General features: G+C 41.5%; 1 protein-coding gene across 1 annotated transcript in view; it reads left to right on the top strand.

The window, feature by feature from the left end:
- The window catches only part of bach2a (BTB and CNC homology 1, basic leucine zipper transcription factor 2a), a 72,196-nt gene that overhangs the window by 41,042 nt on the left and 12,544 nt on the right, over nt 1-18,610 (top strand). The window contains exons 2-3 of the mRNA XM_033988460.2: nt 5,142-5,419; nt 13,775-15,070. Of these exons, the coding sequence (XP_033844351.1) occupies nt 5,156-5,419; nt 13,775-15,070 (1,560 nt within the window). The 5' untranslated portion in view covers nt 5,142-5,155. The remainder of the gene's footprint in view (nt 1-5,141; nt 5,420-13,774; nt 15,071-18,610) is intronic.

The following is an 18,610-nucleotide window of genomic DNA, read 5'->3' as shown; positions in this document are numbered from 1 at the left end:
TCGATTAGTGATGAGGATGTTCTGCAGAAGCTCATGACCTTGATCCAAAACCTCCATCACCAGCTGCTCTATTTTTAATTCAACCTTTATTACATGTGTTTAATTTAAATGGCAGTTTTACCAGAATTATGAAAAACGGCTCATGTTTTGCCTTTACACAAAGATGGAACAACTAAAAATGTAAATCATTTCTGGCCAATCTCTAAATGACTTTGTCTTGCAAAAGTTTTCAAAAAGTTATGTGAAAAACAAGTTAGAGTTTATTTAAATAAATGCCCCAATTTGAATTTTATTAAACAGGTTTTAGAAAAGGCCATAGTTTTAAATGACATTTTCACACACAATTATCAGCAGGCGATGGGTGAGATTTGTTCATTTTAAGTAAAGGAGTTCCCCAGGGCTTTATTTTGGGTCCACTGCTTTTTACTTTATATATTAATTCAATTGGTTGTAATTTAAGAGAAAGCCTCATACATTTATATACAGATGAGGCTGTTTTCTGCTGAATGGGATTTTCTTTACTTCAGTAAGATATTAATCAAATACAGAATTTACTCAAAAATCTTAAATTTCATTGAATGTAAATAAAACTAGTAAATGTTTTTTCAAAAAAAAACAAAAAAAAAAAAAAAACAACAAGCAACTTTTCTTTGTGTTTTAGATAATGGAGATATAATATACACACAGAGACTTTACTTTAGATCCACTCACTCTTTCACTCGTTCACTCATTCACTCCTTCACTCTTTCACTCCTTCACTCTCACTCCTTCACTCTTTCATAACAGTAGATTACTTTAAACCATCTCTGTTCACTTTATGTTTGTGAAGAGAATGTGATGATGAGGAACGACAACAGACTCAGCACAACGAGTTTGTTGAGTTTTGTGTGTGTCTGTGTGTGTAATATATGTGTGTGGGGGTGTGTGTGTGGGTGTGTCTGTGTGTGTAATGTATGTGTGTATATGTGTATAGGTATTTGTATATATTTTTTTCTTTTTTTTTCTTTTTTCAACTGAATAGTAAGTTTAAATAAAGCGTTTCTTTTCTGTTCTAATGGGACACAGAGGTGGGTTTAAGTTTTCCTCTTCTTCTTCCTCCTTTTCTGTGAGATGTTCTGGGAGTGTGTGATACGTGCTCGAAATGAAGAAATAAACGAAATGAACTTTGATACAGAAACTTTGATACTATATATTTCATGAGTGTGTATAAACTGGCCGCACTTCTTCCTGTAGAAATAAAAATAAATGAATTATACATAAAAAGTGCAGAAACACGCGGGTTTACACTTAAAATGAGCTCATAATGTCAAAATTCCACTTGTAAATTTTGTGACAATTCTTTACAAATCCTTCATTTGAATAAGTACACAATAAGTACACAATAAGTACACAATAAGTACACAATAAGTACACAATACGCCCTGTGTCACTGTTGTGTTACGTTTGTGTCGTGCTGATATCACACGCTGCCACTCGTCCTTTTCATATCGTAACACATTCAAACACTTCTCCTCTTCCTCGTTTTAAAGCCTCTCAGGCCTAAACATGATGAAACCGCAGGCAACGTCTTGTTTACCAAAGACCCTCAACTGTCTCTAAACAATTTACCCAGCATGCTCTGGAGGAAAACAGGCAAAACACCAAACGCCATCACTTTATACGTCAAAACCTCCACTCATGTAAAGCGAGGGAGTTGAAAGAGAAGAGTTATTATGCAATTTCACAGAGCGGTTTCACTATTTTGTTTTAATTGTTTAATCCCGGGAGCACTTGTACAAGTGTGGAGTCATTTTTAAGTAATTACTATGTTTTAGTTTAGCGGTTTGATTACTTCTAAGAAAGTGGTGTAGAAAAGTGCGAGAGAGTCTGAGAGCTAAAAAGTTTAAGAAGTAATAATTAGAAAATCTGGTTGAATGTGAATGAAAAATAATATTGTGGATGTGGTATTTTGATCTGATCCTCATTACGTTATTTTTAATTTAAACAATCACAGAGGAGTGTGATCTGTCCAAAGCTAAAGATGAATTTAGTTACATCTTAATTACAGATAGAAAATCCACTGCATGAATCATGATATAATCCCTCATGTTCTAAAAATAACCCATAATAGGTGAAATCCATGAAGTATCCGCTTTATTTTTTACATTATTCTCTCTGTTTTTGTCTGTAAAACCCCTCACCACACACTTTATACACTTTTCTCACACAGGCGTTAACATTTTCTCACATTTCTCTCTCGTTTAAACTCTCTCAAAGTTCAAACCTTCGTAGGCGTCTTTGTCGGTGCAGAACGTTTCATCGACATTGTGGGTTTTGTCGGGGAGAAAACAAATCGCAAACGTACAGCACTTCAGAGTCACACTGAGATCCAACGTTTATGTAAATTTGTCTGAACACATTCTGTACTGGACAGGAGACACGGCACGGAGGAGACTGATGGACAATGGTCTACAGTCCAACAGCCAATCAGGACGCACGACACAATGGTCTACAGTCCAACAGCCAATCAGGACGCACGACACAATGGTTTACAGTCCAACAGCCAATCAGGACGCACGACACAATGCACATTCATAAAAAAAAAGCATGTACAATGGGTCTAAAAAAATCCGCGACACAGCGAGACCACGGAAGGTGAACCGCGATATAGTGAAGGACAACTGTATTATAAAACTAGTCACATTTTACTTTGTCATAAAATATCCAAAAGGTAAATGCACAAATGTTGAACTTGAACATTTCTAGACCTTAAAACTCACTATCGAGCAACAGAAATGTGCAGTTAAAAATATTTATTTTTGTTGCCCACATCAGTATTAAATAATATTGTTTTATAGAAAGATGTGATGTCGTCTGAAACCAGCAATAAAAAAATGTGTTAATTTCAGTCAATGTCAGTGGTCATAATCTTCTGGCTGATCATTCCAAAACATCCAGTCAATTAACCCCCCGTTAGCGACAGTGTCCTAGGCCGATATCACTGTCATTTCCAGGTATTTAAGTTTCCCCGATGTCGTAGAACAATAATAAACTTGTATGTTTTCTCACAAATTCCTTCCATTCCAGAAGCCTGTCTCGAAGCCGTCACGTCTCTCTCAAGTGTAAATTAGCAGGTGTTGGCAACAAAAAACGACTTCACACATTTTCATAGAGAGGTAAATTGAAACATCGCCTCTAATTACTCCCCCAGTAGTGCACTAAACCACTGCCCCGGTAACCACGGCAACGGCAGCTGCGGCGAGCACGTCCCCGATGAAGTGTGGTTTATATTTAGAGCGGCGTCGACGGGATGACCTACAACACGGTGTGAAGGAGCGACGCGGATTTAATTTGGTCATTTGTCGATTGGTTCAAAGAAAATGAAAACAAAAATACTGGAATTTGATTAAGTAAAGTAAAGTATTATTCAACAGTGAGAATGTGAGAATTTTATTATTTTAATATTTTTTCCTGAAGGTCAGCAGCTCTTTTTGGTGTACGTTTCTCCTCTACTTTAGAGTAAATACAATATTAGTTTACAAACCAGAAAGTCAAAGTCTTTACTCCTGAGGATAGAGCAGTTTAGATAAAAGCAAAAGATGATGATAATAAAACAACATAAATAAAACAACATATCTCCATGTATCAAGGATTTACTCCTGAAGAACGAGGACTAGCACTGTCTCACTATTTCACTGTCTCACCGTTTCACTATTTCACTATTTCACTGTTTCATTATTTCACTATTACCATGACCAATGCAAATGTATTAAACAGATTAAAATTAAACTCTTTTGCCAAAAAAGGGGGACACCAGGTTTTTCCAAATTTTACCAAATGCAATTTTTAAATTACAGTGATGCTAAAAAAATATACTAATAAAAGTAATTTCTTAACAATAAAACTCCATAAGTCATAATAACAAATGCTTCTTTATTATTATTATTATTATTATTATTAATTTATTTATTTTTTATTCCTTCTGCCCTCGTGACCTCGGCTCTGGTTAAGTGAAAGAAAATGGATGGACATTATTATTGTTGTTGTTATTATTAATTATAATAATCATAATATTCACACAATAAATCATCATAAAAGGACTAAACATTGTCAGATAAGTTTATTCATTGCAAAAAAAACAATAAATCGTTGAATGTCTCTCCCCGCTCTTCACTCTTTTTACTTTCTCTCCTTGGAGCAGCTCCTCTGACAAACCCAAACGTGTGAATATTGTGGATTCAGATATAATGAAGCGGGTGAGATTAGTCAATATCTTCAGAGGATATAACTCCAGTCACAGAGGAACCATGAATATTCACGAGCGGCGGCGCTGTGGGTCTCTGCGCACCCACACGCTCACACCGTAAAGTCACCGGCGGTAAACAATTTGCAGGCGTCATGTGAAAAGCCGAGTGGAAGTGGGGAAGTGGTCCAGGGGGAGGCTGCGGAGATGATTAGCCTGTGGGCCAGAGCAGGACTATACAGTAACACAACAGCCCCCAGTGCGCCGTGCAGAGAGGAAAAGCATGAGTCAGCACAAATACCCCTCCTGAACGTCAAGTACACGCACACACACGCACACACACACACACACACGCACACACACACACACGCACACACACACACACACGCTCTGGAGCCGCGGGCTGATGAGACAGACAGACTGCAGGCTCAGCTGTCTCTGTGCGGCTTTATGTGAACTCGCACCAACAAAGAAAAGATCCACACTTTATACAGTCATTATTAACCCACCTCTTTCATAATAAACACATCCTGACGACGGCAAATCTCCATCTGTTTTGTGTTTTTCCAATCTGGAGCGTTCGTTATTGAAACCTGTGTTAAAATATGTGTGCAATTTAGATGTTTTTGGATTATGGTTGTAGCGTGTGTATTTTTTCAGGTTTTTGTTGTATTTTTTATGTCAGTTGTGATGGTCCAGCTCCACACGTACATTTCACACAAAACAAAAATGTGTAGCCATAATGTTTGTTTTAGGGTAAATATTTATCTTTCCATGCAGTTATATACATGCACTACTTCTACTTCTACTTCTATAACTACTACTATTGTGTGTACAGTGTTGTAAAATAACTAGAACCTGTAAAACCTCAAAATGGCGCCCATGACCTTTAACCCCGTGTCGTCTCTTGTGTTCGCAGGGTGCTGTGGAGTGATGTCGGGGGGAGAGGACCGGGACGGGGAGGCGGCCGCGCCCCTGTACGTGTACGAGTCCAAGGTGCACTGTGCGAACGTGCTGCTGAGCCTGGAGGAGCAGAGGAGGCAGGGCGTCCTGTGTGATGTCACTGTTCTGGTGGAGGGGAGGGAGGTGCGAGCTCACAGGGCCATACTCGCCGCCAGCAGCAGGTACTTCCTCCAGGCGCTCCTGCACAACGGGACCCCGAGCCAGAGCGAGCTGGTCATCACGCTGCCAGAGAAGGTACGCACGAGTACAACACGAGTACAACACGAGTACAGCACGAGAACAACACGAGTACAACATGAGTACAGCACGAGTACAGCACGAGTAAAACACGAGTACAGCACGAGAACAACACGAGTACAACACGAGTACAACACGAGGACAGCACGAGTACAACACGAGTACAACACGAGTACAACACGAGTACAACAGGAGTACAACACGAGTACAGCACGAGTACAACAGGAGTACAGCACGAGTACAGCACGAGTACAACACGAGTACAGCACAAGTACAACAGGAGTACAGCACGAGTACAACAGGAGTACAGCACGAGTACAACAGGAGTACAGCACGAGTACAACACGAGTACAACACGAGTACAACACGAGTACAGCACGAGTACAACAGGAGTACAGCACGAGTACAGCACGAGTACAACACGAGTACAACACGAGTACAACACGAGTACAACAGGAGTACAGCACGAGTACAACAGGAGTACAGCACGAGTACAACACGAGTACAACACGAGTACAACACGAGTACAACACGAGTACAGCACGAGTACAACAGGAGTACAGCACGAGTACAGCACGAGTACAACACGAGTACAACACGAGTACAACACGAGTACAACACGAGTACAACACGAGTACAACACGAGTACAGCACGAGTACAGCACGAGTACAACACGAGTACAACACGAGTACAGCACGAGTACAACACGAGTACAGCACGAGTACAACACGAGTACAGCACGAGTACAACACGAGTACAACACGAGAAAAACACGAGTACAACACGAGTACAACACGAGTACAACACGAGTACAGCACGAGTACAACAGGAGTACAGCACGAGTACAACACGAGTACAACACGAGTACAACACGAGTACAACACGAGTACAACACGAGTACAGCACGAGTACAACAGGAGTACAGCACAAGTACAACACGAGTACAACACGAGTACAACACGAGTACAACACGAGTACAACACGAGTACAGCACGAGTACAACACGAGTACAACACGAGTACAACAGGAGTACAACACGAGTACAACACGAGTACAACACGAGTACAACACGAGTACAACACGAGTACAACACGAGTACAACACGAGTACAACACGAGTACAACACGAGTACAACAGGAGTACAACACGAGTACAACACGAGTACAACACGAGTACAACACGAGTACAACACGAGTACAACACGAGTACAGCACGAGTACAACACGAGTACAACACGAGTACAACAGGAGTACAACACGAGTACAACACGAGTACAACACGAGTACAACACGAGTACAACACGAGTACAACACGAGTACAACACCTGTTTGACAAACCTCAGGTCGACGTCTCTCCTGAACTTTACACACACAGTTTGGGCAGCGCCGGGAGTTTTTAAATGTGTTTTATAATTTGACTTGACTTGAAATAGAGTAGAGTTATCATTCTGCCAATATGTGCAAGTATTGATACTTTGCGGTGACTTCATGCCGGGAGGTTGTACATGTATGTCTATGGCAGGACTTTCAGCAGTTACCATGGTGACACAATGCACACATTAGCAAACACAGTGTGATACGTTTTTAGATCTCAAGAAAAAAACACAAAATCCAAGCAGCATTTGTTTATTTTGAGTTTTGATCCAGGACAGGGGCTAAAATTAAAAACTGAGACAAATTCACATTTGGCCAAACTCTTATTGAACGACTCAAGCTTGACATTACAAAGATATGAGAAATTAAAGTAGAAATAAAAGACACATCAGTAGTATTCTTTATTTTATTTTATTTATTTAAATAAATACAATAAATTATGTTTCTCTCTGTAGTAATTCATGTGGCTGAGGTGACCAGTAGCTCGGTCGCTAATGAGTGTTAACAGAAAACGAGGACTTGACTACACTCCAGCGTACTAGCAAAGCATTCTGGGATTTGTAGTAATAGTGGTGCAGGCGATATATACCGGCGGGTCAACTCTAATGCACGTTTGATATGATCCCGCGGGCCAAATATAATAATGCTGCGGGCCAGATTTAGCCCCTGTGCCTGAGTTTGAAATATATGATCCAGGATTTAGGATCTAGGATTTAGGATCTAGGATTTAGGATGTAGAATCATTTGTCTTACAGCACTTTGTGAATGGCTGCCTCAAAATGTTGCCGACAACAGGAAGCTGAAAGCCCTGAACTCACCACAGTCAAACGCAGTAACAGACTCTGACACTGACGTTTCCTCATCGTCCATAAAGTCGACCGCTTCACTTTGCTGAGTAATGCCTCTCTCTAATGCTGACTAATAGTCCTACCCACAATGCCTTTCTCCGTCTGGGCACTGGTCCCGTTGTCGATATCCGTCCAGTTTGCTGTGATGTTATTGTGGCACTTTGGGTGAATAGTGGTGTAATTTACTTTGACATAAGAGGCTCTGCAGCTGCACTGATCGATACATTATGTACATCGTCTGCAAATGCTCACGGCTGTAATAACACCCGATATGAACGCGCCGCTGATCTGTCGAGTTCTGCGGAAAATTTTGGCAATGTACAACAGCAACGGTACATGTGGGCGCGAGATGAATGAAACGTATCTGCAGATCTGCCAGAGGTGAGGCTGAGCATGAGCACAGGGTTTTTAATGAAAACCCCCAAAAATCAGTTAATGCAAATATAAACGAACAAGGTTAATATTAAATGGAAGAAGTTAATGGCTTAATGCAGTGGTCCCCGTACACCAGGCCGTAGATATAGAATGAATCCTGAGAGGAAATCACCACAGAAATCCATTTGATATAACGGCGAGTTTATTAAATCTGTGCTGGATCTGCTCTTGTCTCCACGACGACGTGTCACGTAAAACACATCAGGCACGACGCCCAAAGGAAGAGCCACGAGAGAGTGAAAATGAGACAAAAACAAACGTCTTTGGAGAGATTTTGTGCAAAGGAAAAGGCCGACCGAGGAGCATGATCTGTAATGTTTAACCTTTTCATATGGAAACATATGGACTTTTAAAACTCCTAATTACGAGTTTAAAACTCTAAATTTCGACTTCCTGTGGGGCTTTTATTATATTTTTTTCCATGGCGGAAACAGGCTTCCATATATTCAAGCTCAGTTTTGCTCAGTTCAGTACTTTGTGCATTTGTCTAGACTACAGTGCACAACCAAAGCATTCTGGGATTTGTAGTATTAGTGGGACATGCTCTATACACCAGTGGGCCAAATCTAAGGAACATTTGATATGATCTCACGGGCCAAATATAATTACACTGCATGCCAGATTTGGCCCCTGGGCCTGAGGTTGACATATGTGGTGTAGAGGTTACAGCACCTGCTCCATAGACATGTCATTGCTTTCCCTGTATGTTCCACAGTATGGCATTAAACATCTGTATCTTGCTTTGGGTTCATTTCTCAAAAATACCTAGAAAAAGTCTGGATTTTGACTGTTCAGGCTCGCCTCGCCACAGACCTGACTCATAACGTGCTTGCTTCAGTGTCATTCTGTGGACTAGTCTAGGTAAATAATAATAATAATAATAATATCTCCATGAAGACGAGCAGATGGTATGCCTTCCATCAGAAAAGTTGCACGTTGAGGCTTTAAACCTGACCTAAAGACGATGTGTTTTGAATCCTGGTTTGGGCGCTGTATTTCATCAGAGATTTACTTAATATTTTGAACATTTAACAGTGAGTTGCATCATTTTCATTGGTAACAGCTGCACGTTTTTGCCTCCTCTGGACGGGCAGGTCAGGGGAAGGGCGCAGAGAGGAAGAGGAAGCAGAAGGGGTGACACAAATTGATCTGTTTATGAGGAGGTGTCCCTGTGAATATTAATGTATTTGGCCTGGATCTCAAACCTCCCCGTCTCTGCTCTGCACCGGTGCGGGCGATCGGGGAACTGCACCTCCTCCCAGTGGCGGCCATTACCATAAAGCGGCCTAGTTCTGTCATATTGATTAATACGTCTGTGTAGTTCTACCTTATACAGTCATCAGTCACATGGCTCAACGCTTAACGAATCAAAGCCGTTCCCACATAATGACTGTAAATGTAGTTTTATTTTCAGACCGGCCCTGCACTTACCCTCTCCTCAATTACAAAGTGCTATTTACAGGAATCACCCGACACACGCTAATCAATCGTAATAACAGATAACTTTATAAACATTACAGAGCGTTCAGCATCACTCCTGATGTGGAAAAGGAACTGGCTTTAGCTCCATCTATAGATGAATATGAGAAGTACTAATGGTACTAGTACTTGTAGTTTATTAGTAGTAGTAGTAGTTGTTGTTGTTGTTCTGCCCCAGTGGAGAGATATTTCAGTTTTGAGTTCATGTGTTTTGTTCACTCAGAGCCACCGTACCTCTCAAATAGTTTCAGACTTTCAACAGTTCAGTCATTTTTCTCTGTGTTTAAGCCTTTTAAACTGTCATTTGGCCCCATGCAAACATCTGTCTGTGAGTATTGTCACGTTATAACATGTTAGCTCGCTCTATAAACTCATTTCAGGCACTTTAAGTTGATTTACAGTGTATATTCGTGCTAAAATAGAAGACGCTAATAGCGCTAGCATGTCTATGTGATTTTCCATTCATGTTAGCATGATGCTAATCAACAGTTTTACACAGGTTTTCATTAGCTGTAGCTGCATTTAAGCTAATGTGCATATATTATATTATAATAAGATACTCTATGTTGTTTTATGTAGCTCTACATAATATTTGTTAATAGGAATATAAAAATATGATGTTAATATGCAGATATTTCTTTGTATGTTACAGTTTAGAATAGTTGTAGTACTATTAGCTGTTGCTGTTGTAGTAGCCAAAGCAGTAGAAGTAGTAGTTGTTGTAGTTGTAGAAGTAGTTATGGTAATAATAGTGGTAGTGGTAGTAGTAGTAGTAGTAGTAGTAGTAGTAGTGGTAGTAGTAGTGGTAGCAACAGCAATGGCATCAAAGAAAATAGTACTAATTAAGATAGTAGCAGTATTCATAATCTCACTAGTAACAAACATAGTAATAGTAGTAATAGTAGTAGTAGTATAAGTAGTAGTAATAGTAGCAGTAATAGTAATAGCAGTAGTACTAGTAGTAGTAGTAGTAGTAGTAGTAGTAGTAGTAGTAGTAGTAAGAGAACAGTAGTAGTAAAATGTGTAGGAGTACTTAATTTCACTTCTTACTCTTTGAATGCAGTACCACCGTCGTAAAGTTAAGTGCTTGATTTGGATAATCATTTACTGAAAAGCTAAATCCCATTAAGAGTCTGTGGGTCTGTGCCTTTATCACAGCAGTAATGAGTCTGACAGTGGAGAGTTTTACCTGTAAAAGGTCTGAGCTCGTCCTGAATATCATAATACACCAGTTTAATACAAATCACTCAGGGTGAATACAGTAGAGGGTCAGTGCACTGGAGTCGTGGTCACTGAGGTGAGAGGGACACGCTTCAGGAGCGAGTCCGACTCAGAGGAACTTAACCAGGACTTAAAGGATAAAGCTGCTGTCTGTATCTGCGACTCATATCCCAGTCACAGCAGTACTGGTGTCACAAAATGTCAAATCATTTCAACACTAAGAAAAAAGCTTGATACTTGATTCTAATTACACAACTGTATACTGAAAAAAATCAATAGATGGGTAATTTTCATCTAAATAAAATGTTTTTTTATCAGGCAGTCTGACAAAGAAATAAAATACTGTTTCAAGCAATTTATGAAAGGTCAAATCTGTCTTTTTTTTAATCTGAGTATAAGTCGCACCCCTGGACAAACTATGAAAAAAGTGACACTTATAGTCCTGAAAATACGGTCCTTCTGATTTTCCTCAAATCTATGGTGCCCAAAGTGCAGTCCAGACAAAAACAAGAAATAAAATGTAGTTTTAAATCAACTTTACATAAGATATTTGTCTACAGAATGTTGTGACATCATCTGAAACCCAGATATATCACATAAAAAGCAGCAACACAGGAACAATTAGGATTATTTTTCAGTCATTTACAAGGGTTGCAACCTTTAGATTGTTAGGGGGAAAAAAAAGAACACATAATAAATCATCTCTTCTAGTTATTTTGTAGTTACGTGTCATTCACATTTATTTGCAGTGACTCACGTCTTCAGCCCGTGTCCATTTTGTGATGAAGGTGGACCAGCTCGTCTCCGGTGCCACTGTGAATATTTCTGCGCAGGAGGGAGCAGATGCTGATGCCAGCTGAAAACAGGCTTAGTCTTCTGCTCTCATAGACAGACACACAGACACACAGACACACACAGGTTTTCATGCACACACAGCACTCTGCACCGCACAAACACACACATGTACGCCGCATGCTGACGGTACGATGAAGAGGAGGAATACGAGGAGGGGGGAGCCAGCCAGGAAGATGAAAAAAATAAGCAAGCAGCAGAAATAACTTTGAAGAAGCAGATTTATTGCTTGTGAAGTCAATCTATAACTTGCTGAACGGCGCTTTTAAACACCCAATATGTGATGTGCAAAAAAATCATAATCTCATACAGAAATAACTAATCTCTTTCCCAGGAATACACAGATTGCTCAATAAGTTAGTCGATATTTCGTGATGTTCTTACTGTTTGGTGTTGGAGCGTATATGAGTAAGAAGTCTTCAAATGAACAGCAGTCAGCGAAATCAGATCAAAGCTGATTGATCGAGAGCGTGGAAGAAGAAGCCCCTCTGGTTTAACAGGCTGCGTTTGAGAGGGATCGTGATGAAAGTAAATACAGCCAAGGAAATCAAAGCTGACAGAGGCTCACGGAGGACAGACTGTGATTGTGGGTTCTGGAGGAGCTGGAGAGACTGTGGGCTTGTAGGAGCAGAACGGAGGCCGTGAGTTTGTCAGATTGCCTCAAGGCAGCTGTGACTTCAGACGTTTATCTTGACGTCTACAGACTAATGTCCATATTTGAGTTTTAGGGATTACATAAGGCGTAACGTACGTTCAAACTGGCACGAAAAGCAGATCAAATTTGGGACCAAACTGGGACTAAACCTGGACCAAAACCTGGACTAAACCAGGACTAAACCAGAACTAACCCAGGACTAAATCAGGATTAACCCAGGACTAACCCAGGACTAAACCAGGGCTTACCCAGGACTAACCCAGGTCTAAACCAGGTCTAAACCAGGACTAACCCAGGACTAAACTAGGACTAAACCAGGACTAAACAAGGACTAACCCAGGACTAAACCAGGACTAACCCAGGACTAAACTAGGACTAAACCAGGACTAAACAAGGACTAACCCAGGACTAACCCAGGACTAAACCAGGTCTAACAGACCCAAATCAAACCTTAGGACACGACTCAAAAAAGGAGAAAACGGCAAATGTGAGTGAACTATGACTGTATTTAACTCAGGCCATTTACATTTCTCATTTCTCAGTCCTGCAGATGAACTTCATGAACTTTGATTGTTCTTGAATCTTTATATTTAATTAGTATTTTAGTAGTATTTGATAAAAAACAAAACATAAACCATTAAAGGTGCACTATGTAACCTTTATGGTGGATGTTGCACCATATTTATTTGAATGCAGACATTTTTGAGGAAAATCATTCTGGGCAAAGATGAATAACATACCAGACGTACACACAAGTACACACAAGTACACACAAGTACATACAAGTACACACAAGTACACACAAGTACATGTTTGTATGTATGGGAAGAATATAAAGGGGTGGGTGTTGTTATGCCGTTATTTATTCTAAATCTTGTATTGTTATGTATTGTTATGGATTTCTTTGACCTAACCTTCGTGATACTATCTGTTGTTACACACGGGTGTATCTCGTGTCTGTAAACCTACAGGACGATGCGCCTCGAGCCACTTGGACTAGATTAAACGGGTACGACTGTTTTGATGGCATAAATACACTGTGTGTGTGTTCATTTTTCAGCTGAGGGTGAGACGACTCTATCAGGGACAACAGCTCCTGGACGACTGTGCACAATTGATTCAATAAATCAGACTTTTGGTTTAAGACAATTTCTCTGTTGATTTTATATTTTTAAGGTTTTTACTATTAGAAATTCCACAACAGTATAAAATGTGCATGTGTGAAATAATGGGGATGATGCAGTGAATGGACTGGATTGTGTTGAACTGTGCAGTCGTCTCTCGTTTGGCCCCTTTGTGACCTCAGCCCTTTGGGACAATGGATTTGGCCATAATCCGGTGTTTTTACCTTCATGTTGTTTCATGTCTGTACATTAACATGCACTGTCCCAATCGAATAAAACACTTTCAAATGCACCTTGATGACATAATAAAGCGTACTTAAAGAGGATCAGCTGTTAACCTGCACCTTCTTCTTCTGTGTCGCAGGTCACAGCTAAGGGCTTCGCTCCGCTGCTCCAGTTTGCCTACACTGCCAAGCTCATCTTAAGCCGCGAGAACATCCACGAGGTGATCCTGTGCGCGGACTTCCTCGGCGTTCATAACCTGGAGGACTCCTGTTTCCGCTTCCTCCAGGCCCAGCTGCAGAACGACAGCCAGCACGCCCTGAACGGAAAGGCGGATTCGGACGACGATGTAATGGCCGAAGAGTTCAACGAGGCTCTCCCATTGGGCGACGCGATGACGGAACACAGGCAGCAGACCAATCATGTAGCACCCACTGCGCCACTGCCCAAATACAGCCCCAAATACAGGAAGTACCAGTATCCAATCATCGACAACAAGCACAACGGCGAGAAACATCACGACGAGATAGTTTTGCCGAACCGTACCTCAGCCAGCCCGCTCAACTCCCACTACCAGGATCCTTCGCAACCGCTCCTGACGCCTTCGAGAATCAAGGAAGAACCGTATTCGTTTGAGGAAACCAGAGAAAACAGGAATGGTTATAATCCCGAGTTGTGCACAGAGGAAGTTTTAGAGATGGAGTTGGAAGTGGAAGGGGTACCAGTAGCAGCAGAACACTCGCCGGGCCAAGGCTCGCCCTCCTCCTGTTTACGATCCTACCTCCAAAGGGGCGGCTTGGACCTGAGCGCAGTGCCCAGTACGACCATCCAGCAACTCCTCACCAACAGACTCTCTCTCAACCACTACAGGGATCTAGTGAAGGACCGCGCGAGGGACAAGAACGTGGACAGATCGAAAGCGTCGTCGTCAAAACACGAGGGAGAGGTAGACCGGCGAAGTAGCGTGATTTTCTCGTCAGCGGCCGGAGAGCGACACGTGGGCCATTCGTATATCGAGGACACGTTTCGGGAAAAAGTATCGGCGCTGATGCAGGTGGAGTCGCCGTCAAGCGGAAGGTCATGTCTCACCACAAGTTGCCCCGTCAAACCAGCAGCCCACTCGCCTTCTCCATCAGAGCCCCAAACACAAACCTCCAGCTCCAGATCTTCGTTCTCCTTCCCGGACGACGGAGGGAGCGGGATTTCGCCATCCAGCATGCCCCAGTTTGACTACTCCTCGTCCCCGCGCTCAGGGTCCATCTCGGGGCTGTCCCACTGCCTGGCCGGCCTGGTGGAGCAGAGGAACCCTCAGGACTGCTCCAAAATCAAGACTGAACAAAGCTTCGGAACCAGCGGGATGAACTCCAGTGACGAGTCTGGGTCTTTCTCAGAGGGGGACAGCGAGAGCGGGGTCTCCATGAGAGTCTCGGGTCCTGAGGTGAGTCAAGATACAGGTTTATTTGTGCTTTTTTCTTCAAAGTTTAACAAACAGAAAAAGCCAGAACACAGAATATGTTGGGTTCTATGAAAACATTAGCAGAGTATGCACTGAAATTACACACATATTGAATCCATTGTTCCATTTTTAACCAATTTCTTGTTATAACTTCCTTAAAGAGTTAATATACAGTTTAACTTAAAAAAAAAAAAAATTGTAGGTGTTTCATTTTCTTAAGTGAGTCCTGTTCAAATCCCGTTCAGAGGAAATATCGGGCCGATTTTTACACTTCGTAGCGTATCAGATATCAGCCTTAAATCTCCAGCAGAGGGCGATATTTAGTTTCACGAACCACCTGCCTCCATAAGCACAGAGAGTGTATGTGTAAAGCTTTATTTAAACACTTTAGTCCAGAGAGAGCGCTGTAAAACCGTGACTACACTGCGCTCTTATACAGGTGGTAGAAAAACAAGGTCGTGAATGCGTTTGTACTGAATTCAAATCGGATCATTTGGGTTAAATTACCAAAATCGGCCAAACATATAAGGACAAAATTGATGAGTAGAACTGATCAGCCAACGGTTTAAATGATCCTAAACAATCGGTGTCGGGATTGGCCCTGGAAAAAACCCACATCGGTCACTCTCTAATCAGCAGTAATAGTAGTTGTTGGAGCAATGTGGGTGTTTTTTGTTGCTATGGCGATGAGTGAGGGGCGGGGTTCAGGTGGTTAAAGGTGACGTAGATTCAAAGGCACTGGGTTTCCTGCTGTCGGGAGTGGAGAGGGGAGACGCCGGGTCGCTGTATTTTTCGTTGACGGCTTTGCTTTGCTTTTTGTCGTACTATTTTGTGTAGGCCTACGTTTTACCATCTGTGTGTGTGTGTCACCTGCTTAAACAGCTGTTCATTAAACCACAGTGTTTCATAATGGTTTATTTGTACATTTATATATATATTTTCATTGCCAATCCAAGCTGTTTAGCCTAAAGAACCACATTTGTTTGTCAAAAACAACAGAAGTGGAAAATGAACCTCCAATTTAAACAAAAATCTACTAAGCTACAAGAATTCATGGTCAATCATCGTGTAAATCTATTCACGCTTTTGTGGAGATCGTGTAGATGTAGCTGGAGTTTCTTTTCACATAAATTAAAAGTACTTAAAATACTCTCCTTCCATGTAACACGCATGTATCAATGATGTTTTCACGTCCCTTCTGGCTGTGATTTGCAGCGCACTATTCTTAGACAGTTTTTTTTTTTTTTTTTTTAACCCTCCAGAGAAATGACGCAAACACTTCCAACACTCGCGGACTTTAAAAGAGCTGGTATACGGTTTCCATGGTGATAGCTAAGCACATGCAGTATCTGATGTTATGTGAGAGCGGGGCCTTCTGCCGTCTTGTGTTGCTTGTTTGTGGAGGACGTTGCATTGACTGTGAGACCTTATACTCACCGTCAGTTTGACCTTGAGTGGAGCTGGTGCTGGGACGTGTCATCGCCGCTACGACTATCCTCAACCCGGGCTAAACCAGCGGACTACATCTCTTTTGCTAAACGCTACCAGTCGTGTGAAACGCAGAAGTCAAATTTCTCCATGACGATGTAAAGAGGATTTTTTATCCCGTGGTACATTCAGTTCACATGAAGTACAGCCAGTTTCATTAAGTAAACCATGACATTTACGTTTACTCCATTTTCTTATTACTTGTCTGTAGAGCGTTAGCGTAGCATAGCAGGCTGGTTAACGATGCTATAATGAAGTTAGAGGATCATTTTTATATTTTTATGTTTATTTTTCCTTTAGATATGAAGTACAGCCATTGCAGTTTCATTAAGTAAACCATGGCATTTATGTTTTATTTTATACTCTCAATAATTAGGGAGGATTATTATTGTAGCATAAGAGTTAGCTACAAGTTGCTCTAATGATGTGCTCATGAAGAAGAATAGGGTAAAAATATTTTAAAAAGTTTGACTCGAGGAGGTTGTAACTCCATTTGAACAGCAATTATGGATACTACTATTACTACTACTACAACTACTACTACTACAGCTACTTTTACTACTACTAGGCAAGGCACGTTTATTTATATAACACAATTTGTACACAAAGTCAAAAGTCAGTTCAAGGTGTTTTACAGAATAAGAAAGACATTAAAATCACAACAAAAACAAAAAAATGTAATTAATCATAAAATTAACATTAAAACAGAAGAATGCAGAATAAAATCTTTCAGTCATGTGCACAGATAAACAGAACTACTACTACTACTACTACTACTACTACTACTACTACAATAACAATGGTATGATAAATACCTAAACTTCCAGATTAACTGAATGAAAATCTCCACTATGCCTGAAAGTCTGTTTTATATAATAATCAAGCCCAGAGGACAGATGCTCAGATGACTGTATTTATGTATAATTTTCAGTGTATTTGATCTGAAGTATAGATATTTGAAGCTATTTATGTTTTACACAAAATTCACAGTATTTATTCTGGTGTTGCTGTAATTTTTTGGCTGGTTAAAGTCGCTGGAATGAAAAAAACTCTTTCCTCTATTAACCCAAATTGCCCTGTACTTAACTAACTATAACTTAATAACTATTATCTTTGTAGATAAATAAACAAACGTTGCTCCTGCAGAAAGTTTCCCGTTTCATTGATCTGTTTTTCTACACATCTGTAGTTTCCCTCCGTCTCAAACCTGTGGAGACTCAAACTGTTCAGTCCAACAGATTTACACCACGACTCAGTCCAGCGTTTTTTCTCTGGATTTTAAATATAGCTCAAACGCTGCCTGTACCCCACATTCTGCCGCTGTGTCCCACTTCTGCGTCCTGACCCACTTGTCTCACCCGTGGAGCGGACACTCTCTCACACCCTCGGGTGCCCTATAGGCAGGTGGAAGGTGTCCTGTCCACGTCCGCTCCACCATCTGCTGCTCCAACCTCAAGCCCCGTCCAACTAGGCCAGTCCCAGCAGTGTCCGCTGTGGTGTCCTCTGTCCCAGCAGCGCTCTGGTGTCCTCTGTCCCAGCAGCGCTCGCTCTGGTGTCCTCTGTCCCAGCAGCGCTCTGGTGTCCTCTGTCCCAGCAGCGCTCTGGTGTCCTCTGTCCCAGCAGCGCTCGCTCTGGTGTCCTCTGTCCCAGCAGTGTCCGCTCTGGTGTCCTCTGTCCCAGCAGCGCTCGCTCTGGTGTCCTCTGTCCCAGCAGTGTCCGCTCTGGTGTCCTCTGTCCCAGGACACAAACATATAAGGGGGACATTTTTTCTTCATTTCTGGTGGACTTGAATGCGTTCAGTCGTGTGTTCAGTCGTGTGTTCAGTTGTGTGTACAGTTGTGTGTTCAGTCGTGTGTTCACTTGTGCGTTCACTTGTGTGTTCACTTGTGTGTTCAGTTGTGTGTACAGTTGTGTGTTCAGTTGTGTGTACAGTTGTGCGTTCAGTTGTGCGTTCAGTCATGTGTACAGTCGTGCGTTCAGTCGTGTGTACAGTTGTGTGTTCAGTTGTGTGTTCAGTTGTGTGTTCAGTTGTGT

This window comes from Periophthalmus magnuspinnatus, chromosome 22 (assembly GCF_009829125.3).
Source record: "Periophthalmus magnuspinnatus isolate fPerMag1 chromosome 22, fPerMag1.2.pri, whole genome shotgun sequence".
Taxonomy (NCBI): domain Eukaryota; kingdom Metazoa; phylum Chordata; class Actinopteri; order Gobiiformes; family Gobiidae; genus Periophthalmus; species Periophthalmus magnuspinnatus.
This window is presented reverse-complemented; position numbering and strand designations above follow the sequence as displayed.